General features: G+C 37.4%; 1 protein-coding gene across 1 annotated transcript in view; it reads right to left on the bottom strand.

The window, feature by feature from the left end:
- Positions 1-1438: 1438 nt before the first annotated feature.
- Positions 1439-24791, bottom strand: part of ARHGEF7 (Rho guanine nucleotide exchange factor 7) — a 125656-nt gene continuing 102303 nt past the window's right edge. Inside the window, 6 exon segments of the mRNA XM_032680272.1 lie at positions 1439-4338; positions 7468-7522; positions 8164-8263; positions 17382-17558; positions 20774-20863; positions 24643-24736. Coding sequence (XP_032536163.1) covers positions 4216-4338; positions 7468-7522; positions 8164-8263; positions 17382-17558; positions 20774-20863; positions 24643-24736 — 639 coding nt within the window. The 3' untranslated portion in view covers positions 1439-4215.

Here is a 24791-nt window from a genome sequence, read left to right as displayed (position 1 = left end):
TTATCCTTCAAGGACTGCAAGCCATGGAGAGGATAAACACTAGAGCGGGGAAAAAGCATGAAGAACAGGGAGCAGGAAACAGGAACTGTTACAGAGAGATCACAACCCCCATTGCCATATCCCTGCTCTGCTGGGTGGGAGAAGAGGGCAAGATAGGGGAATCAGGAATGAAGGAGTAAAGTCCAGCCTCGGAAGGAAGACTGTGGTAGGAGAAAGGTGGCTTAGTTTTTGTTTGTTCCTTACCATCCAACCCTTATTAAATGGTAAGAAATTAGTATCTTTTATCTCAATGCACAAGCTTTTCCATCTTACTCCCTCCCCCATCTCCTTCCGAGGGAAAGGAATAAGAGAGCAGCTGGGTGAGGGTCTGACAGCCAGCCATAGTCAACCCACCACAAGAAGACACAAAAAGAAAATCTCCAAAATACTTCTGGTGACAAGTAAATGATGATTTCAAATTGTGGAGAATACCTGTCTGTATAGTGATGAATATAGAGAAAAGCAGGAAAATGAGACTTCTGATAACAGTTATAAACCACTATACTTATAGTCCTCTGTTCCTCCTAAGTATACCTCCTTGTTAAACTAAGCTGGAATAAACATATCATTTCACACACCTAAGCTCAGTTACTAATCCCTTCAAGTGCCTTGTCCAAAGACTGAAACCCTCTTTTCAAACAAATTACTGTCTCCACTTCCCTTAACCCATCTCATTATCCAGTAAAAAGCAATACCCATCATTTTCCTACTATAAAAATCATCCCACTCCCCTATTTCAGGCAGCACCAACCACATAAAAGTCCCTACGATGCACACTTATCACAAATTTCAAGTCTATTCAGATAAATCATGCATGTAGAAAATATTTTACTTAATTTATGCAGTTTCTAGTGTTTCTTTCTTTCTTTGCTCTCATTATATTCCACCTTCAATCCTTCCATTTCTTACATTACCTGAGCAAGTCAGGTTACCAAAGAAGTGAACATTCCTCAGTGCAACAGTTAAGATCCTTCTTCTCAGCCCTATAAACATTCCCGGTTTGTCTCCAGGTATGAATTTACTACTATAAAAGGCCATGAAAAAGCTCTTTCAAGACAGTATAGGAACTATTGCAGAGATTATTATTTATAAGAAAGGCAAAAAATTAAAGCAATTTACCTTCTTAATCTCACAGCCCACATATTAGATGAAATGTAACACTTCATAGGGTAGGGGAAAAAAATCATGGTTTAATTACAGCAATGTAGCATAAACGCCTTAGTAGTCGATACCAGGATATTATTGTGACATCTAAACTAAATTTGAGTTCTCCACAGACATCATAAACAGACACTAAATTCCCTAAATGATTGACATTAAGAAGGTTTATACAAAAGCAGTCAGTTGTTCAATCTTTAAGACGTCATGACACGGTGAGACAAACACACATACATCAGTATAGTACAGTGAAATGTTATGCTACATTTTGGACAGTTCAGAACTGAAAGTGCTTCACATCTATAGGACAAGAAATGGCTTCATCTCCTCATCCCTAAATGATGAGAGCAAACAAATAACCCTTTAATAGGTTAAATAAACAGTGCCCCATTTATCCATGCTTATATAAAGTTTCCAACAATTCAGAAGGTCCATGGTGACATTTACAATTTATATACAGTGTAACAAATTGTCAATGGAAAAAGCTTCAGATACTCCTTGGTTCCCAAAAGCCTGAAGGTGCTCTTCACACTAGAGGCAAAAGCTGTCTGCAATATTAGGTTGGTTTTCTTCCCATCTCCTCTCCCTTTTTTTTTTTTGTGTTTTTTTAATGAAAATTAGTCATCCCAATCCATCTTGAATAAAGTCAGTCCCTAAGTCCTGGTCGTATTTTACAACTGCTTAATCCCAGTGTTTAAGGCATGTTCATTAGATGTCAGTATAGGGGTACTGTCAGAAATTATAATAATCACAGGCACTAAGAGTCAGCAGATTTACATAGCAACACCACTCTTCACAATACAAGGTAAAACAAATTGTCATGATGGAAGTTTTTCCTGAGTAAATTTGCTAAATACTGGTAAGGTTAGTGTTTTCCTTTTATACATCTTCCTCTGGAATGTCCTTTTGCATATGCTCAGTTGAAAATTAAAGTTCACTCTGTAAATTTGCCTGAATGTCAGAAAGTAAAAATGTTAGCAAAATTCTAATTATATCAGCATTCCCAAATCTAAATTTAGCCAAAATACTATGAATTTGCATGGTTTAGTATCACTTAGCTTTCAGCAAGAGTACTTCCTAAATGTGAAGATAAATATAAATGCCAGTCCACACTTTTGTGCAACTGCAAACATCAAGAAAAGATTTTGGTATAGAGAATTAAAATAAGTTTAAAGTTCTGTGAATATATGTAACGTAGACATTTTTCATTTTCTCCTCCTTTAGGATTAAAGGAAAACATTTTTAAATTGCAGGAACACAAAATACCTACAAATATATTCAGCTTTTTAAAACAGACAACTTGTCTATTCAGATTATCAAGTATCCATTCCCACAGAATATTTCACAAGTATGCAATAACTGACATAATTTCCTATTTAAAAAAGCTGTTCTTGGCTGAAAAAAGTGGATAGCTTTAAAAATAGATTTTCCAAAAGATTTAAAATGTGCATGACAGTTCTTACGACCCTAATCACCCTTGCTCCAACTTACTAAAGTTCATATAAACATTTGCTCAAGTCTGAGCATTACATTTAACAGGAGTTAAAGGGCACTAGAAAATCAGGATTGCAAAAGGTGCGACTCAGGTCTGTGCTATATCTGTACTTCTGACGGTCAGCTGAATAAAAACCCCCTCAGAAAACTGCACCATCTGGAGTTGAACCTAAAGTTTGATGAAATCTATGAAAAAAAAAAAGAGCTTTAATGGGATTAGTATTTTAAGTGCTCCATTTTAAGCTCACCATTTGCAGTGATGTAGCATCTCCTATTTCAAATACAAGAAACTGCAGTAATTGCACCTATCAGACTTGGGAATTAATGTTCCTTTACGTATTTTCAAATCTGTCAGCAGTGCAAAGTAAAAATTACAGTATGATTTAAAAGAAAAAAAATCTTATTTTCATATCTCTTTCCATTCAAATCCTAGCAGGACAGAAACCAGCAACATGCTGAGAAAATAGGGTAGGAAAGAAATGAGTGCTTCCACAGTACGGGAACTCCAGAGAGTCTTATAGTGGCATAAAAACAAAGCTCTGAATGAAATTTGGTCTAGCCTGTGTGTCTTATGCACAAAGGTTAGCTAAAATTTAACTGCTGTGACCATAAAATATAAATAGCAATGATTTATTCACAAAATTCTGGATTAGATTGATTTTTTTTTTGTTTAACAAACAGTATGATCCATTAAATTATCAGCCAGTTGTATGTTTAAGCACAACAATAGAAAATGTAGTACACAAACACCTAAAAATCACAGTCATAAAAAGCAGGCAAGTACATGAGTCTCCTGGTGGCCAAAGCACAACAGATTAGTCTGCCAAACAAGTGTATGTGAATGTAAGTTGTGGACATTAATTTTGTTAAAAATTGTTTCTACCGTCAATAAACAATTTTCTGTATTTTAATACTGTTCTTAAGGAATTGTAAACTGTTTGAAAATGTGTGGACAGACAAGTAACAGTCAAGGATTTAAATATAGTGGTCAATAGGAAAAACAGGGGTTTAAATTTGCATGTGTGATGAGTGGGTAATTTGGACCTAATTCATAATTCATACCATTCTTAGGTAAGACAGTACTGCCATCATTTCTAACACTTGTGACCATTGTAGTAACAAGAGAAAAAACCCCAAACATATCAGCCCTGATACATCAATCACATATGCATTCAAAATTACAGTTATTTACATGAAAAATATATATTTAATTAAAAAGCCACTGAAAAACATGGACTTTTAGTCAGGTGCTGCACTTTCTGCAAATGAGGTAATTTAGATGCAAACAAATTAAGTTTAGTAGAGTTCAGGATCCATGGTCTCCACACTTAAAGCACAGATTGCTTCAGAAAATGGCTTGACTGTTTCTGTATGCTCAGAGGAAGAAATCACTAGATCCAGTTAAATCCTGCTTTGTAGTGTTCTTGATGCAACACTGACTAATGTCAGAAGGCTTCCCAGCTCAGTTTTACAACTGGTCTTTCAATAGAAAGAAAAAGGGGGGACAAAAAAGAAAAAAATTAGTTATAAGTTGGTTTCATCCCAAGATGGATCATTCATGTTCTTTAGAACTTTTCTAACAAGCTTCTCCAAGTCCTTGCGAGCTCTTTGTTCCTCTTCTAATGATTTCTTCATCTTTTTGTTATCCTGTTTAACAGAGACAGAAATATTACTAGTTTGTTTTGAGGGCTTTTGACAGATCTTTTCTTAGTACACATACATTGTCAATTACAAACTCCGAAGGTTCTTCTCAGTAAAACAGATATTAGCTGTTCAAAAGCAAAACTTGTATTAAAACCTCTCAAGTTACATACACATATGTTATTTCATTCAATGGAACAAAAATCACAAAATGGAAACTGAGCTACTTCCTATTTATACTTAGGGGGCCTTTATAACAGAAGTGGTAGTCACAGATGGCCAATAATCTTGAATCTGTTCAAATCTAATCAATGAGGAGTAGAATATATTTGTTGCTAATGGAGAAAGGAAATGGAACAATAAACAGACTAAATATCTCCTTTAAGAGCCTCCTGTGATTTTAACTAGTTTCACAATCTCAGAAAAGCTTCTTAAACTTAATGCAAATTGACTTGCTTCATTAGGAACATAAATAGTTGAAAAGAGTATCCTGAAAACCATTACGCTCTCTGGAAAGTGTTTCTGTGACTAAATTTTAAACCAGATTGATAACTACCAGCAGTCTAAGTCTGAATTTCAAGGAACACCATCACTCTGCTTGTACTTTAACAAGCAGAGTTAATAGAGAGTTCTCACTATTTAGTGCCATCAGGCAATACTGAAATAAATGAACAACAGGACTGTAAGGATGTTACTGACCAATCCACAGGAATGCTTACACCATTTAATTCTGTACAGGCCAAGGTGATGTTGGCAACAGTAGGGAAGCAACCAGAACATAACACTGAAATAAGGCCCCAAGACAAACCTATTGGTGTTTAACAAATGCAGGCCTGCAATTCAGGGGTCCCACTGAGGAGGTGACATCAGCTCTTATTTACAGACGTTTCCAGAAATAGGATGTGATCACAGAATCATAGAATATGCTGAGTTGGAAGGGACTCATTGGGATCACCGAGTCCAACTCCTGGCCCTGTGCAGGACACCCCAAGCATAACACCATGTGCCTGAGAGCACTGTCCAAATGCTTCCTGAACTCTGTCAGGCTTGGTGCTGTGACCATTCCCCCTGAAGACCCTGTTCCAGTCCTTAACCACACTCTCAGTGAAAAACTTTTTCCTGATACCTAACCTAAACCTCTCAATTCAGCTTGAGTCCTGTCACTGGTCACGAGAGTGAAGAGATCAGTATCTGCACCTCAAAGTCCCCTCATGAGGATGCTGAAGACCACAATGAGGTCTCTCCTCAGTCTCCTCCAGGCTGAACAAACTCAGTTGCTCCTCATAAGGCTTCCCCTCCAGACCCTTCACCATACTCGTGGCCCTCTTTTGGATGCCCTCTAATAGCTTAATGTCTTTCTTAAATTGTGGTGCTCAAAACTGCACATGATACTTGAGGTGAGGCCGCACCGGCATAGAGGAAGAGTGAAACAATCACTTCCTTTGACCAGCTGGTGATGCTTTGTCTGATGTCTCCCAGGACACGGTTACCCTCCTGGCTTGCCATCGACCAGTTCCCTCAGGCTCCTCTCCAGTTTCTCCTTCTCTAGCCTATACACACAACCAGGGTCTGTCACCTCATTAACTCCATTCCCTCTTCAAGTATGTTGAGAAACTCAGAAATTTCATTGTTTTCCTGTAGGTACAGATTTAATGTATTAAGTCTGTCAATTGAGGTCTGTACTATTCAAGTGTAGTGCCTGTGGAGCAAGAGCTATGAATAACCTCGGGAAGGTGTTATGGGAGGGATCCCACTTTGCAGCCTGGTGTCTATACCAAGCAGGGCACTGTGTAGTCCCAGAGAGCCTTTATCCGTAAGGCCTTGCTCACTTGGGACCCTGTCAGCTCAGAGGTTATTTCTGCCACTTCTCTGGTTGGCAGCATCACAGCAGTGGAGCAATAAATGCTTCTAAGCTGAGAGTCCCAAAAGCCAAGAAAATGAATTTAAAGGCTTTAATATGTCTTGGCTTTGGAAGATGTTAGATACTCAAGACCATCTATTTGGAAAGGCACAGGAAAAGAGAGCTATTGCTTGAAGCTCAGGTGAAGGTGACTTTCTGATTAAGGGTCACAGAGATGTGCAGAGCCTCAGTGAGGCTGCACATTTATTCTTTGTACAAAAGCAGTCAGGCCATGGGAGTATTCATGGGCTATTATTGCTGCTTGTATTACGTGAATTGTATTTTTAAAAAGACTGTCAAATTTGCATCCAACCTGGGATACTCATGCTTATTATGCTGAACCAGTAGAATTGAAGTATGCAAGACATCAACTGTCCTATTGAAAGGAACATGCATGACAACCTTAGAAATTCTGGGCATCCTTACAGATGGGCAAAGAATTTGGATTCACGTTTATAGCCCAAAACCTAAAGAAATTTTAATACAAATCCTTTTTAATCAACACAGGAATTTTATCCAACTTCCTGAGTCAGACTGCTTAAGGTCAGTTAGCAAATTCATACACTGGAGAGTGAGGAAAATTCAATGCTTTTTTCACCTATACATTAAGCAAAGACTATATGTGGCAGCATTAACATAGTTTAAACAAGCTGTGTCCTGACAAGAAGATGGTATTTTTAACATCTCATTTTGGGCACTTAAAACAAGTGACAAAGCAGCACTCAGAGCTAACTTGAAACCCTCATTTAAAAAAGGTCACGTGATAGGCACTGAAAAGGACTCTCATCTCTAGAAATGAGAGGTTTTAAGAACTGATTTGTAAGAGATGTTCAGGTTACTGTAGGATTGTTAATAAAGGCCTAAATAGATCTAGACACTTATACTACTAAAATGATACATTCTAGAGCAAATACTATTTCTCAGCCTCTATAAGCTTACTTTGCTGGTGATACAGCAGAACTGAATTTGCTTAATGCTTCTGCCATTTCACAGTTTGCAATATCCAAGAATAGCTTAGTAATTCACCTCAGAGAAACAATACTTAACACTATTCTCAAAGGACTGATGACGACCACAACAGAGGGTACCTTTCCTCAAATGGTACTTTTTAAAATAATCCAAAATTCAAGTTCATGCCTGTCAAAGTGAATAAACTTACAATCCGTATTTGTTTTTACAATAAGCCTTCCATCTTTTTGTTCTCCGTGTTGCTATAAATGTAGCAAGTTACCAACCTGTCTTAACTCCTGTACTTCATCCTTTAATGCATATACTGTGTCAACAAGGCTTCTAAAACGAAAAAGGAACATGATCTGTTATAAAAGTTTCCAGAAATACGTGACTAAATTTATTATTAGACAAAACTGCAAAATGAAATGCAATTAAAAAAAAAAACAACCTATAAAACAAAACCCCACAGCTAATTGCTAATTTCAAACCTGTGTTAAAAACAAACAAACAAACAACCCCTATCTCTTATCCCAATTTATATTCAGTAAGGCAAGGACATGTTACCACCTTCTGTGACAGGAAACACCTCTCCAGCACTTACAGACCAATACTAGTTTCTGTATTCCAGCTTTCTAGAACAAAACTGTAGTTTCATTTCCAACATACACCTTACCAAAAAAGTAGAACGATGCCACACACTAATTAGAAAGATGACAGCAGTTTAATATTGAAATCTGATAGCATCTGGAAAAATTATTTTTAAGTGAAGCATTTCACTTCTTGACATGAGTGGAGTAAGTTGTACAGCATATACAAAGAAACCAGATATTTAAATGAAGGCCAACTAAAGGACTGGCAGGATACTCAGCTCTGTTCCCTACTACAAACATACCATACACACACTATTATAATGGGAGCCAGGAGGAAGAAGAGTGAAAAGTTCACTACTTTAATCTGTCAATCATTAAATATTTTCTTACTTCTCTTCTATAACAGTCTGACCATTACTTTTAGTTTCTTCTACAATAATTTTTTCTTCTTCTGGAAGCAGGACTTGAGGAGCTGATTCTTTACGGGAACCTGTTGTAAAAATAAATTACAAAATGAGCAAATCACAAACATTGTTGGGGCCTTTTAAAGATCATTCTTTCATTTGCTGCATGATACACCTGCAGAACCAAGGTATACCACTTCCCATTTCCCCCTTCCCTCAACAAACAGAAGCTACTGACACATTTTTTACATTTGAAACCACAGCCTTAAAACAACAAAAAATTGTTTGACACTCCTACTACACTGCTGACAACTCCCATGTCATCGACAGGGGTGCTACACCATTCAACAAACAGTGCACTATTCAACCATCAGTAAAAGCTATACAAATTCACAATGGCAGACTGAGAAAGAGATAGCTGTGTTTAAACAACCATGATTTAAGCCTCAAGGACAGATTCTGATCTAACACTGATAAAAATCCAAGAAACAGTTCAGCTCTAAACCTATTACTCTGTCACTGAGAAGCAGAATAGCCGGTATCAAATGACACAGCAGTGAGGGGACAAAAGTTAAAACCCCTTTCCCTGAAACACTATAAGCACTACACTTCTGTGTATGTGAACAACACATAAATACACTTACAGATAGTGCTTTAGTCCTATAATAAATTCCTACCAAATGAAATACACTCTTTGTATTTAATAAACGTTTTTAAAAGCATCTCAGTTTGATGATAAAAACTAAGAACGTTCAAAAATCTTCAAAACATTTTCCACACTCATTACAATTTATAACATCAAGGTAAAACACACAGATTAGAAAAAAAATAGTTATGATTGGAAAAATCTAATCTCAGATATGTGCATCCATTCATACATACATAAAGTATGTATTCTAGAAACTTTATTTAATTAGGCTGCAACAAGTTACAAGTGTCTTTTTTTTTAAGAAGGTCTGTAAATAAATTGGTGTCTAAGCATTTATTCAGAATTCAAACACTGCAGATAAGGCATTAAAGTTCTTGCATATTTTAACTAAGATATCAGTTTTAACAAACAGGGTACATTTGCCTACCAATTCATTTTAATGAACTTTCATTAACGAGGAACATCTCATCCACTTTGAACTGATAACCTGGTATTACAGAGCACAGGCCTGTCCAGAGAAATCAGTTGCTGAACAGCTGCTTTGTGATAACAGTTCTTTTCTTTTATGGTTCATGATAAAATACATAATCTAAACAAATAAAAAATGGAATAAATCACAGTCATTACAAAATACTAACTTCCCAAATAGCTGTAGTCTTGAGTTTTGAGCAATGATCTTGTAGGGACTGTACCTTAGCTCTATGTGTTAAAACTACTTAAACTATTTTAGCAAACAATGACAAATGTCTAATGAAGAAAACAGTTTCCTTAAGCTTACAGTAAATATCTAATGTATCAGTATGTGATTGTCAAAATTATATAGAATAAAGATAACTGAAGATTTGAAGAAGAATCTTGTCCTTGAAAGCTGTAAGTTCTTATGGAGTGAAGAAATCTTTTAAGGGTTAATATGCTTCCACTCCCACTTATTTGCCAGGAAGAAACAACTTATAAAACAAACATATCCAAACTCGGCAAGCAACTCAAGGCCACTTCCCTGTTTGCACTGTCAATCTCTAATTGTAAAAAGCTGTCTCATGTTTATTTCAGTTAACTGGTTACTGCTCTGCTTTATTAGCCTAACAGGTAACACACAACACTGAGTTAAACGTTATATTAGGAATTACTTGGCAGCAGCTGCTACCAGATCACTAAATTCTGGGTCTCTGTATCAACGTGGAGCACCTCAGCTCAGCACACACCAAGGGACACACTGACCAAAGGAACAGAACTGTCACGTGTTTCTCACCCGTGACTCCCTTCAACCAAAAGGAGCATGCATTATCATTCTCTCTGTACAGAGCTGCATCCAACTGTCTGCCTGGGCAGAGTAATAAGGGTCCTTGCAAAGTAGAAATAGTGTGGACAGCTTGGAAAAAAAAAACGTCCCATACATGTTATACACACACATGCATGTAAAAGAGACGTCTACATTAGCATATCCTGATGTATGTATGGCAGAGCACAGCAAACATTTAATATTACTGAGACATAGAAAGCAGTTCACCAATATTATACACACAAGGAAACCTCATGCTACACATATACACACAATGGAAAACTGCTGCTATGAACACTGACCTTCCTGTGCCATAAAACATTAACTACCATGGAACTCGAGACATCAAAAGTTTCACTCTTGGCTTCATTGCTCCAATACCCTCAGTCATACAACTCTTACTTGTATCTCAGATCTTTGCTGCTCTCACAGTTTGTATTTATGCAAAAACCCACACACTTGCTCCTTAATCTTGGTTTGCTTTTGTGAGCTTCGGTGGGTTTTTCTTTATTGTTGTAGACCTTTTCTTCCTAAACCCCACAAGTGCATGCTGAGTATCACAGGTACAAACACACAGTGCATCAAGCCTGTCACAAAGGACCCTGTAATCAAATGAGCATGTGCACAGTAACAGACTTGAGAAGTCAAGTTCTAAAGACAGAAAGAAACTATTTCGCCATCCTGCTTTTATGCACCATTTATGTCAGCAGCTTTTTTTAACATGCATTTTCTGGCTATTACATATCCAGCAGTAATTTCAAGCAGAGTCACCTCATCACTGGTACTCAGGAATATTCCCTAAACTGCACCTTGTGCCTCCACCTTTATGCCTATTCTCTGCGTAACCATTTCTCTCCACAAAAGCTACAGCTTTAGGACATGAAGAGAGTGTTGTGTTACAGTACAGTGGGTATTTCACACTGTGTTGTACTAAAAGCATGGTCTAGGAAGTTCCTGCAGCTCAGATAATTCCAAACAACTTTGAGACATACTCCACATTTTCATGAAGTAAAGCAGAAGAATCAAGTTACTTCAGTTTGTCATGCCATCCCTCAAGCCTAAGCATCCAAGTTTCTGAATTTTATTGAGACACTACTTGGTCTCACTCAAAAGTCAAACAGGCCAAATGATTATATTTAAACTGACTTCCAACAATTCTGTCCCTAAATCACCTTCAGACAATATAATCAAAAGTACTAGTTGGATGGTTTTGGGTTTGTTCCGTTTTGTGGGGTTTTTTTAAAGATGGGCATCCCCTACCCCAAGCTGTACAAAACAGGGTTTCATTTGGTTTTCTTTTTTTTGGGGGTGGGGGGGGGCTGAAGGGGTACTGGGGGAAGTAAGGTAGATGGGAGAAGAAAGGATGTTTGGCAAACCCAAACAAATACTTCAAGAATAATGAACAAATATTAAGGCCAAGTAAGTTGCCATAACTTGTCAATGGGGAACTCCTAAATCCAGGGTCTTGGAAGAACAACTCCACTATTTAGAAATCTGTTGAATAATTAAGGTAAATAACTGACCACTATAATCAAGATTCAATTAAGTTTCCATCAATTAAATTCCATCACAAAAATAAAGGTATCTATCAATACCTCTCAGTCCTAGAATGGAGAATAAAGAATTACAATGCTTTTTGACAATACTCTGCCCTAAATCATAGGTTAGCAAATTTAGCCTCCAGATTAAAGCCAGTAACAACACAGCCCACCCAGCATTAAGATCAGCGCTACAGACCTTAGCAACACCCCCTGCATAATGTCGTGCAACACCTGAAATACAAGAATAGGCCTGTGGGTAACAGCCCCCTGCTTTCAGTTTTCAGTGTCTGATGTCCTTTCCAGCTGAATCAATCAGCCAAAAACAAGCAAGCAGTTCTGAGCATTTCTGGAAAAAAAAGGAAAGCTGAAACCTGTTCTGAAGGTTCTGAAACCTTTACATGGCTGAAAGACTTCATGACAGAAGTTCACTTTATACCTGTCTGAAACAGGTAGAATGTCACTCCTAGCCCTGGAGTATGGTCTTAACACCAAAACAGGAAGATACTACAGAGATTGAATGCCATAGAGGTTCTCAGTGATGTCTGTTTGCAATCATAACTCACAACCCCAGCCTTTCTTCCCCTCTCCTCTAAAGGAGCTTGACCATTTTACAAAATGGTTGATACAGAAGCACAGAATGTTTGGGTTGGAAGGGACCTTAACAAGTTGACAGAAGACAAGCTTCAGGAGCTGTACTGGTAAACAGTCTGGTCCTTTGTTTGAATCATTTAGAAGACACATGTGAAGAGAGTCCAGAAATTTTGCAGGAGGGAGATAAAAAAAGGGGGATGGAATTCAGAAACCTTTTCACTTTAACCGGATATTAAGTCTCTGCCTATGTTCAAAGACCTTGTCTGTCCAAGAACCATTGAAACCAACAGTAAAATGGAGGTGGGTATTCACATCACCTACTTAAAGCAGCTAACTTCAAGGCCTCAGTCAAAAGCCAGCTTTCTCCAGTCAATCAAGAACAGTTTTCCTTCCTCCAGCTGGCCACCTGGAGGAGATGGCTCATAGTCATAGAAGACTGAGTGCCCTAATTTAAGCTATGGAAGTTCGCTGTGTGGTGATGGTTGTTAATTTCAAGAAGTACACAGCATAATCTGAGGTCAGCAGCAATTTCTCTGTTGCACAGCTTTTAAGTATTGTTCTTTTCTTCACCTCTTCATACCTTGACCATGATTAGGACAGGTAAGAAGGGGAACAAGGCAGGGATAAAGGTAAAATTAGCAACAGTACTTGTAAATATACAATTCTGGTTTTCAACTACTTTATTAGGCTCTCTTTGCAAGCTAAAAAGCTCTCAGAAATTGAATTTGCTTGAGTTTCAAAGACAGAAGCATGACTTGCCACTGAAAAATCAAGTGTGTGCGTATAAAACTGTTTAGATCTACCATTAGCCACTGGCATGTATGGTCATGTACACTTCCTACTGAAGCAAAAGTCAGACAAAAAAAAAACTACCTGTCACTTACAACACTGCATTTGTTATATTAAGGATGTTAAAGTGGATGAGCAGACCTACCAAATTAACCCTCTCTTTCTTTACGAATTTTTCATGAGGTCCTAATAAAAAGAATCCTAAAAATGGTGCTCCCAGACTCTGTGTGTGTTGAGATTTAATTATTGGAAAAAACAATCCTTCATGCTACAGATCTGCCAAAATCAAAAGGGTGCCCCTTTAGAAAAAAACAAATCAGAATCCAAATATCAGACTAAACTTTAGTTCACTGTACAAAATACACCACTGTTTGCAAATTCTTGGGAATAATAAAAAAGGTTTGGGCATGAAGTAGTTTTTTGTTTGTTTTAACTAACAGTGACACACAAACAGGAAAAAACTCCACATGACTGAGATGACTGATCTGGGCAGTTTATAGCAATATGCTTTGATGAGTGAAATGGAACTAATTAAAGTGGACCAAAACACAACTTTGTATGCAAGTGTTAGTCACATAAGAACAGAATGCATAATTTAAACAGACAGATACGCCATCTGAAGAAGTGGGATATTTCTAAGACAACATTTATAAAGAGCCATCCCACTAAACTTCCTGTATTTCACTAACCAACACAAAAACTTCCAGCCAGAGGGCTGCAGGACTAAAACTAGAATTGCTACAATCATAGCAAAATAATGTTATGAACTCTAATAGAAAGAAGCGATCATTTCATTTATACTGATGTAAACATTTTAGCATGTATATTAGCTTATAATTTTATTTAAATTCACTCATATATGAGCATCTTTTAAGCAGAAAGACTAAAGATAACTCTTACTTTAAAAAGAGAAACATTGTAATATTAAATCTTGGAAACATGTAAGTTATTTAAACGATTAGTATATTCATAAAATTTTAGTCTGGTAACAAGACCTGCAGAGTAATTCAGTAATTCAGCCAGTGTTTTTACTGAGAACACACCAATCCAAAAAAAAAAAAAAAAAAACAAACCACCAAATAAACCCCAAACCAAAAAGAGAAGAAAATAAAATCAATTTAAGGGGAAAGGGAGGCAACAGAGAAACATTCTATAGATGTTATTAAAAAAAGAGAAGATATAGAAGAATACATACTTCACAATACATTGAATTTCTTGTAGGTGTCAACTACATTAAACAAAGATTACACAGTTATGTCAAAAAAGGTCTTTCAGTTCAGCATTTGATTCCTCTGGGAAGAAGGAAGGAAGAGAAAGGAGGCACGAGGAAAAGAGAAGGTGTTAAGTTACAAGTTATGCTGTCCTTTCCCCTGTGTAATAATTAAATATTAAAGTCACAGTCTAGCAAATGGAAAATTTATTTCAACTGTACATAACAGATGTTCTTTTTATAGAAAACAAAACACTTAATTGATATATGCAACCACAAACAATATGCATACTGTACAGTACAATGCAACATTCAGATATACATCCATTTTGCATTTTCAAAAGGCAGTCACCTACTAAAGATGGCTTCTCCCATTCACAAATGAAGTGCACAATATATATTATTTTTTCTATGTTTTACGTCACTTATATACACATTACTGTGTTTTGGCAAGATTATGCAAAACACCCAATTAATATTGGTTGGTTTCAATTTATGGCAAATACTAATTTATGGAAACACTGCATAAGCCATGTGAAGAGGGGCTGACAATGGCTTGAACCTACCTTCCAATTCAGATTCTCCATCCTTCCAGTGTATTTGTAACTGTACACATACAATTTACAGAATTGCATAAACATAAGGTACTGTTATTACCATGACTGAAGTTCCACAAAAATAGAAACACTGAACCTTCGGACTGAATACCACCATTTCCACATTTGCCTTTTTTGTTTGTTTGTTTTAAGCATTTTGCATTAATACTCCTGATCAGTTCACAACAGCTTACAGCCTGTAACACTGAAGACATAGAATGGTTTTAAATGTGCTATGATGTTAATATGAGGATAGACAATATGAGAGATCCTAATTATGATAATACTTAATGACTTAAATGCTACAATAATTAATGGTGGTAAACTGTCAAAGCTTTGGTGTATATAAAGTCAGTAAAATCTTCATATCTGGATAGCAAACCTTTCTGTGTGATAAGGAAATTTCAAGTGCAACAAGTGTATTACAAACTCATATTTACACTATATAACATGAAACAGACATAAAAGAATTATCATTTATCCAGTGCAGAAAACATTATTCAACTAGAACACCACAGCATAAGAAACAGGGCAAAAATCCATACTTTCCATATATGTTAAAAAAAAGAAAGGCAACAAACCCAACAAAAACAAACAAAACAAAAACTGACTGAAAGGAAGAGGGGAGTGAAGTGTGTTACAAATGCGCTGTGAAATGGCATGGAGCACACATACTTATCTCGTTTCTCTAAGCAACACTCCTCCATTTAAAAAAGATTCAACATACAGAAGTTCCTGGTCATTACATAAATATATGGCCAGTAGTAAAACAGCCCTGAAAACCCTCCTTAGTAAGCACCACTGCTTTTGTTAGTCACATTACTGAATGCCAATAATAGTAAGAGAGGATAAAACACATCATCAAACAAGACTGAATGCAAATCTGAAGACATGAGCTGCTTTGAAATATCTTGTCCACACTGACCATCTTCTGGAACCATGCATGCCTATTACTAACAATTACTAGCAATTACTAACAATTACTAGCAATTACTAACAATTACTAGCAATTACTAACAATTACTAGCAATTACTAACAATTACTAGCAATTACTAACTTTCTGATCATGTAACCTGCAGAAAGGTATTGATTATTTTCTAAACAGTGTGATCAAGTTCCCAGGCTGCAGTTAATTGCATCATGATTATTCTGAACTTGTTCACAGAGTAATGTCTGAACTCTGGATAACATGCTTATGTGAAAAGGGATAAGGGAGTTGCACTTGGGAACCCTAGTGAAACCGAGAACTGTTTCTGATCTCTCATCACATTCATCATACTTTTCCCTAATGCTAAAAAAGATTTAGAAAACATGTAATTTTTGTTTTGATGCCAATTACTTTAGCAACAAGACAGAACATATACACACACACTTCACCCCAGCAGTGCCCCTGGTGCAGGTTTGAGACCTTCAGCTGTGCACAGCATGTCACAGTTCTCTGAAAAGCCAACACGATTGTAAGGGAAGAGCTGCTGTGAAAACAAACCTGCTCATGAGAGAAGTTACAAGACACAATAAAATCTGTCATGGACATGCTCCAAACAGTACAACCCAAAAGCCAAGCATTCTATTATTCAGAACTTCAAACAAGCCAATTTGATTACAGTTGTACCTAGAGTTTCAGATGCTGAACACTGGAGCCTCCATCAGGGGAACCATTTTCATCTCGTCTTTTGAAGAAGAATGGTCAATTGAGAGTTGGCAGCTGTGTATTTTAACAGGCAAGTAAACATCTAAACCCTGCTTTCTGCCACGCTACTGCATACAGTAAAGTGACAGTATGACCACAGGTAACATGAGATTATCAAAACACTGCATGTAATGAGCATGGACTGCCAGGTTTTCATGACAATTGCCAGACTGGGGTGGGGGGAGAGCAGTGAGGTCCTTCATATAAACATTTTAAGCAATGAGGAAAAGACAGCACCATAAAACCAGAATTTTTTGTGGATTAGCAAATGCTCTTCCAAACAAATAGGCCAGATACGTGAATATCTGAATGATTTTACAGCTCTTGTACCGCTTATTTCTAAGCTGCATTTTTCTTACTCTACCAGTTTTGTATTTTGTTAATAATATGTAGAAAATCCAACCACTACCACTAAGGTATTTCCATATAGCTGGCACTCAGCTCACAAACCAGTATGGTTTCAGTACAAAATATAAAAATGTGCTGTATCTAAAATAAAAAAGGAAACAAAGGACCTGTTACTACACTGACCAAGTCAAAAGAAAAAAAAGACCATTCAGAGCTACAAATTAACATCTGTCAGTTAAAAAAGCCCTCAGGAAATAGCATCCTTAACAGGACATACACTTTTTAGAAAGACTTATTTGTATGTGTATTGAATTGGCAATAGAGCCATCCACCAGGTATAACTGAAGTTTCAGGAGCTCCCTCAGAAGTTGTTAAAATATCACATTAAAGAGACAAGGAACAGCAAGAAAACATCTAAGAAAAGCAGGCTGTGATACAACAAGCATTTGTTAAGAAAAAGCTCAGAAGTGCATTAGTTCTGGTGAGAGATATATGAGCAACAGCTCTTACGAGATGTAGACCCCATTCTGTAACTATGGGCTGTCCATATACTGTCATAGTCAGAGTCTTCTGAGAGGTCTGAAGGCTCCAAACGAGAAAGACTACTGCGACGACCCAAGGAGTCTAGACTTGATTGGTCATCATCAGCCAAGACGTGATTATGCATCAGGTCAGTGCCTTGCCATGCTAAGGATGTATAGGTGAAATGAAATGGTGGATGTGGATAGGCAGAGGTGGGATGAGGAGGAGAACGTAAGGAATAGCCACAACCAAACACATGAAATAAAAGCAAAAAGGTGATGGGAAGAGAAGGAAAAGAGAAAATATTGTTAAAAAGGCACCAAAGTTGTTTTTTTTTATTATTTTTTTTTCAAATTTGTTTGGGGTTTAGGTATAAATTACACTCAGCATATAATAATGTTTGAACCATTACAATACAATTTTGAAGTGACTTTTAAGCTTCTACTCTCAGTTGAGAATTTCGAATAACAAAATTTTTTGAAGAGGAAGTTAGGTTCTTTTGAAATCCAGTGTCAGTTCTGGTCTGGGTGGGGGTTGACTGGGCACAGAACAATAAACACAGTAAGCCAGCATGATCCAGTGCTGATGTGAAAAGCAACAGCCCCTTCCCCATCACATATATGTACCTCCATCCTTTCCCTCCCTTGTAATGACACAATCTTTTGTACAGTTGCTTCGTGAGCCAGGTAAGGAAACACCTTCTGATGAAAGAATCTTTCGTAGGGTTAGTTTTTTCAAGCAGGTAATTTTCCCACCAGCTCACGACACAGTCACAGAAGTGCTTGTGTCACCACTGTGAAGAGGAAAATGCAGGGGGAAAAAAAGCAAAGGTTCTCATGCAGAGCACGGCTGCTGACTTCTACATCAGCAGCAACATCTTGCATCCACTGAAGGGGACTGCCAAAGTACAGGTTTTCTGTGCCTGTACCCCTTGTTGTTTGTTAAACCATGTGGTAAATTTACTCACAGAACAACAGGGCCAAGAGGCTAACAGCAATACTGCCTAGCCCGTTCCGACCCCTCACGCACCTCTTCCTACACGCCTCTATCTGAATCTATCTTCCCAATTAAATACTTTAGATCTCTGGGGTAGTCTAAGGACCTTTTTTTAATTTATAAAGGCCTGGCAATATCCAAGGACTGAAATATGTAAGTGGGTGTGCTTTTGCAATACACATGATATTGCAAAAGATTTTAAGTCTTCATTTGAAGTAGAAACGCAAAATAAACTCAGTATTCAAGAAGCACGAGAAAGTAAAACTTTGCTCTTTCACTTCCATCTGTCTCCCCAAATTAAACCCCACATCTTTCCCACCCAAAGAACTGAAAAAAAGTTGCTCTGCTACCTCTAATGCCACACCTTACTAGCGTGCACTGGTGCCACGGCTCTGCTGAACTGACGCTGCCAAAAGCAGCACCCCTTGGGCTTTAGATTAAGGTGCAGGAATTGCCCAGGAGTGCTGTGAGGGACAGGCAGAATATTAACACAGAAGTAAAAATGGAGCGTGTAAAACAACAGCATACTTCATGGATTACAGGCAACTCTCTCATTCTATTATTCTACACTGATTACTGCTCCTACAGAAGCAATTCCAGGTTGATTGGTTCTTTCCCCATTTCCAATTCCAGTCTACAAACCGGTTTTCTGAAACCTAAAGTCTTAGACGACAACACTATTCTTTTCAAACACAGCAGCTGTGTGCTTTCAATAAAAAAAACTTGTTTCTTGCTGCAACTAAGAGCAAATAAAAACTGTCAACTTCTGATGTATGCAATGATACCCACAGCAATATGTATATTTCTTAAATATACATAGGAAAGGAAAAAATAGGCAAGCAAAAAAAAAAATATCCATTTTATATCTGCACACACACCCTACTATGCAAGTGCAAATGTTTTCCCAACCATTTCTTGTCACATTATCCTTGGAAATAATAAATAGATTATAGTTCAGGCATTTAAACAGCAATCATCTATTTAATTTTGTTTGGAACAACAGTATATCTTCAGAACTTTGATTACATTCATTTCCTTTTATCCAAATTAACTGTACAAATTAAGTGTACAAACTACTGTAATGACTACAGGGCTATAAAATAGATTAGTATTAATAAAAAAATAGTAATAGTTAATTTTATCACCTTGGAGATCTACAGTTCATCAAGACAGAAAAATTAAAAGGAAGGCTTTTGCTGTTACTTCAAAAGTTTCTACAGTCTGTAGAAATGTACAAACTGACAACAGCCATATTCCCACTTTAACTTACGTAGGAATACAAAGTAGTTGCATTCTTTTCAAGGTGATAATAGTAAGAGGACACATATTAGTGTCATCCATCTTAGTTCATCCATGAACTAAGTTTGCAATTGCATTTTGAGGCTTCTCAACTGTCAGCATAAAGTGCTTTTGCTTGGAAGCAAAATGGGCCCAGAGTACTGTAGACAGCAGTAACAGTGATTAATACTGCAAGTTGAAACAGCTTCTGTGGACAAGAAGTTATGATGTCCAGTGTCCTAGTTCCTGACTACAGCAAAACCAGCCAAGTACTTCTAGATCATTATACTGTGTTCCAAGGATCTCTGAATTAAATCAGTATTCAACAGTGCAAAAAGGAACAAAGCCAACAGCATTTTCTCCTCCCTCGTGTAAATGGAACACATGCTGGTGGACTCCCCTGCTTTGTGCAATGTTTTACTTACAATACAGAGGAACTCCACATGGCAACCTTGATTTGGATTAAATGAAGTAGGACCCCAGAGGCACGTTACAGGTTTTCAATATGCTAGGTATTGATCTGAGAAACTAAAAATGGCTTTAAGCAACACACATAGCTGAGAACAACTTCTCCTGAAATTATGAGACTGGGTTAAAATTTGTAATTAATACTAAAAACAACTAGTGGTAGTAAAATGAAAGAAATTTTTATAAGTCTAGGTTACTTTTCCATAGAGAAAGTCTTTGTTAAATAGAACACAACAAAGATACAGTCCTCCAAAATTATTATGACTTCATTCCTCATCTCTACTTAACCAGCTTCTTGAAATTTAATCAAAAGCATACTGTTTAACTGTCATATTCAGTTCACACACCTCTCATTCACTAGTGAAGGTTTAGTACAATTTTAAACCATGACAAGTTTGGGTTTCTGTTGTTCTGGATTATTTTTAAATACTGACAGAATAACAGTCTCTAACCATGCTCCTTGGCATCCAATACATAAACATTTGGCACTGATGTTAAGCCAGAAACAGGTTATTATTTCTTGCAGGTCCAGCTTGCTATTTGCAAAGGCCTGAGGACACACAACACACCTTTTTGCAAACTATGTAATTTGTGTTTTAGATAACCATTTCTACCCATTTGACTACTTTCTAACTTACTTGAATTTAGTGTTTGACGTGTTTTGGCACTTGTGCAATATGCTTCAATGACTTTAAGAATCTGAGCATCTTCCTCTAAAGCAGCTGTACCTAGAATCAATGGGAAAAAGCAGAATTTTAAACATGGTCATATTTCCTAATACAGAGAAGTCTTTGCAAATCACTACATTTCCAAAGTTCAGCCTAATCAACCCTTGAAAATTCTCTTAATCACACTATTTTAACCAAACCTCAACACACTAAAGTAACAGTTTTAAAAGATAAATACTATTTTGAAATGCTTAGAAAAAGCAAGTCAGAGTAATCACCCTCACGTTCAAGAAATTTTCTGAGCATCTGAAATTGTACACAATGGGTTTTGAAGTATAAACACTCTGGTTCTAAAACAGTCACTACACTGAAAAAAACCTGTATAGTCTAGTTATTATATATGCATACAATTTCATCTGCATATTACTTTATTATTTAATCAAAGAAATCAAGGAACAGAGTACTAATTCACAGAAGACATATTGAAAACTTCTGGGGTTTGTGTGTGTATATATATATATATATATATTTATTCCTTTCAACAGGAAACTCAGAATTAACAGCATAATTTAAGTACAATTTCAGTACAGTGTGCAGTAGGAAAGATGCCACTATCATATATCTGTGCAAAGTAAAGTAATTAAACTTATCGCACTTCAACACAGAATCAGCACTACTGAAAAATATCTAACTATTCAAACTTAACATGGCAAAATTTTTCCTAAAGGCAGAGCTCCACACCAAATCTTCTCCTGGGGCAAGTCAGTAAAAATACCTGTAACAGAGTGAAATTTCAATCAATCTGAAATCTAGAGGTACCTCTGCCATTAGTTTAGATGGAACCAGAAGTCTACGAGCAAGGCAAGACAATCTGTTGTTTTAAAAGCATTTTTCCTGTTTACCTTCTTGAAAAAACTAGGTTTGAACATTTTCTGCTACATGAATCTGAACGATCTTCAACATCAAAATGTAGTTGTGTTCTCTGTCAGCCAATGCATCCTGTTAGTTTTGTGATTTGTTATCACCAGAACAAAGCCAACTGTCCAAACATGTGTCAGGATTAGCTGTCAAGCAAACTTCTGAAGAAATTATCTTGACCTGATATAATTTTCCTAGAGTTTAAGAGATGCAGGTACTCCAAAGTAGAGGCTATTCCTCTTTCAGGCAGGAAAAATAATTGGATTTTGTAGTTAGAATGCAGCAGCATTATTATGATTATTACAGTAGCAGGACAAATATTTCACTTCTGAAATGAGTATTGTGAGGCACTCAATTAGAACACCTTACTTCTTTTGTTTTGTCTGTTATAATGCTAATTTGACACAGCAGTTCTCAAAACATAGGCCATAAATCCCTCAGATTCCAGAAAAGATAAGTAATAAAACCCAAACCTATCTATCAGTATGCTTTAAGTTCAGTGGAAGTTCCTCCACGGAAAACTTTTACAGCTCCACAAAAAAGTTGAAAAAGCTGAATGAGCACTAGCAGAAGCTTCTAATTACTAGGAATCTGTAAGGATTTTTATAAGTAACACTCTTGGAGTTAAAGCTACCTTTAAGTCAAAGAATACCTTTTATTGAAAGTTACCTCCTACATATAAAATACTGTATTAATTTAATTAGGAGTAGAACAATATATTTGCAAGCTACAGATTCCCTCCTTCCCCCAAATAAGAACTCCTAACTCCTCCCACTGTGTTCTTTAATAATTGCTAAGTCAGTAAGTTGACAGCTTTACCACTATCATTACAACTACTGAATCTCCATTCTCCAACATCTGAAATGATACTCTACTATAGTACTTTCATTTTTTCCTCAACAGATACTTTCCTTTAAGGATAAAACATCTCGAACTAAAATAGCCACTTGCACATCCATGAAGAGGATCATTCTATTCAGTACCATAACCTTTACCATATGAAATTCAAAGCACATTCAGAAAGACTAACACCTTAGACAAACCAACAGTGTCCTGAGGAAAACCTTTCACTCTCCAACCCTCCATAAGCCAATAAGAGACAATTGTCACCATAAGACACTTCATGCACCCCATACTCAAGGCACAACTCTGTCTTAAAACGCACATGAGCAAAGGACAAAGAAGCAAAAGCTACAGTAAAGATCTGGTCAACAAAATTCCCTGTCTTTGACTGATGCAAGTAATTGGATTATTCAATCACACAAATTTCTACGCAAGAATTACAGTGGTGTCACTGACAACTAAGTGGACACTGTTTTCTTGATAACATTAATATTAGAATACACCAAGTTGGAAGGGATCCATCAGGATCATCAAGTCCAACTCCTAGCCCTGCACAGGACCATTCCCAAGAGTCACTACATACGTGCGAGCACTATCCAAACACTTCTTGAACTCTCTCGGGCTTGGTGCTGCGACCACTTCCCTGGGGAACCTGTTCCAGTGCCCAACCACCCTCTGGGTGAAGAATCTTTTTCTAATATCCAACATAAACCTGCCTTGACACAACTTCAGGCCATTCCTTCAGGTCTTGTCACTGGTCACCAGAGAGAAGAGATCAGTGCCTGCCCCTCTCTTCCTCTCATGAGGAAATTGCAGACTGCAATGTGGTCTCCCCTCAGTCTCCTCTTCTCCACGCTGAACAGACCAAGTGACCTCAGCTGCTCCTCACACGGCTTCCCCTCAAGGCCCTTCACCATCTTTGTTGCCTCTCTTTGGACACTCTCTAACAGCTTAATATCTTTCCTATATTACAGTACCCAAAACTGCACCTAATGTTCAAGGTGAGGCCACATCAGTGCAGAGCAGAGCAGGACAATCTCCTCCCTCGAACGGCTGGCGATGCTTTGCCTGATGCCCCCCCCAGACAGGGTTGGCCCTCCTGGCTGCCAGGGCACTGCTGACTTATATTCAAATTGTCATTGACCAGGACCCCCAGGTCCCTTTCCATGGCACTGCTTTCCAGCATCTCACTCCCCAGTCTGTACCTACATCCGAGGTTGCCCCATCCCAGGTGCAGAATCCGGCACCTCCCCTCGTTGAACTTCATCTGGTTGGTGATCGCAAAGTCCTCTAATTTGTTGAGTTCTCTCTGCAGGACCTCCATGCCTTTGAGAGAGTCAACAGTTCTGAGTGTTCTGTTGCCTGCAAACTTGCTTAGTATCTCTTCCAGTCCTGCAATGTTCTCTTCACTCCAAAATATCCAAGCATCCAGAGTTTGACCCTTCTCTTTTTCTGTACATTCACTACAGTCTCTCAGCTTAGTGTTGTTCTTCTAACTTCAAGTAGTCTAAAGCTCTGCAATTTCTTTAGCTACAGATGAGCAAATTACCTTATTTACAGAAGGTTAGAAAAGACTGTTGGATCTCAGAAGTGACCATGGAAGCAACACATCTCTGATTCAGCAGCAATAACCAGCCTTCCAAAACCAAGCTCAGCAGAAGCTCCTACCATAATCAATTTAGGAACATAGCTACAAAGTATTCTGCAAGAGTGGTACAGAATCTTCAAACTGTTGTTTACAGTATTAAAAGTCAGGTTTACCTTACTGAACTTTACATGGCTCTACCTTCAACCTCACTTCCCGCTAATAAACAGGTAGAAATCGGCACTTCACAAGCATACATCCACTGTATCAGTGGATCCAAATCAGTAAAGCACTAGAAAATAACTAATGCCATTGTAGCATAAGCACCTAAAACAAATAAAACAAACTATCCTCTGGAGATACGTACCCCTCTCCCCTGACACAAGAGAGGAAATTAGATTTGCTTACACTGTACACCTAACTTTCACAGAATTTGAACTGATGTTAATTCCAACACTTGTATTATGCAGACATTTGTTCAAATCTCTCTTACTTTTTCTCAGAGCAAACTCTTCATCTGATGGCTTCCGTTCTGGCTTGCGTTTGGGAAGCAGCTTTTTCATGGTTTTAGGGCTTTTACTGAGATCCTGTATGGGGAAAAATAAAAAGAGTAGAGCTTCTATACAATATTTCAAAAGTTTA

This window comes from Chiroxiphia lanceolata, chromosome 2 (genome assembly GCF_009829145.1).
Source record: "Chiroxiphia lanceolata isolate bChiLan1 chromosome 2, bChiLan1.pri, whole genome shotgun sequence".
Taxonomy (NCBI): Eukaryota; Metazoa; Chordata; class Aves; order Passeriformes; family Pipridae; genus Chiroxiphia; species Chiroxiphia lanceolata.
Note: the sequence above shows the minus strand (reverse complement) of the source record. Positions and strands in the feature narration are given on the sequence as shown.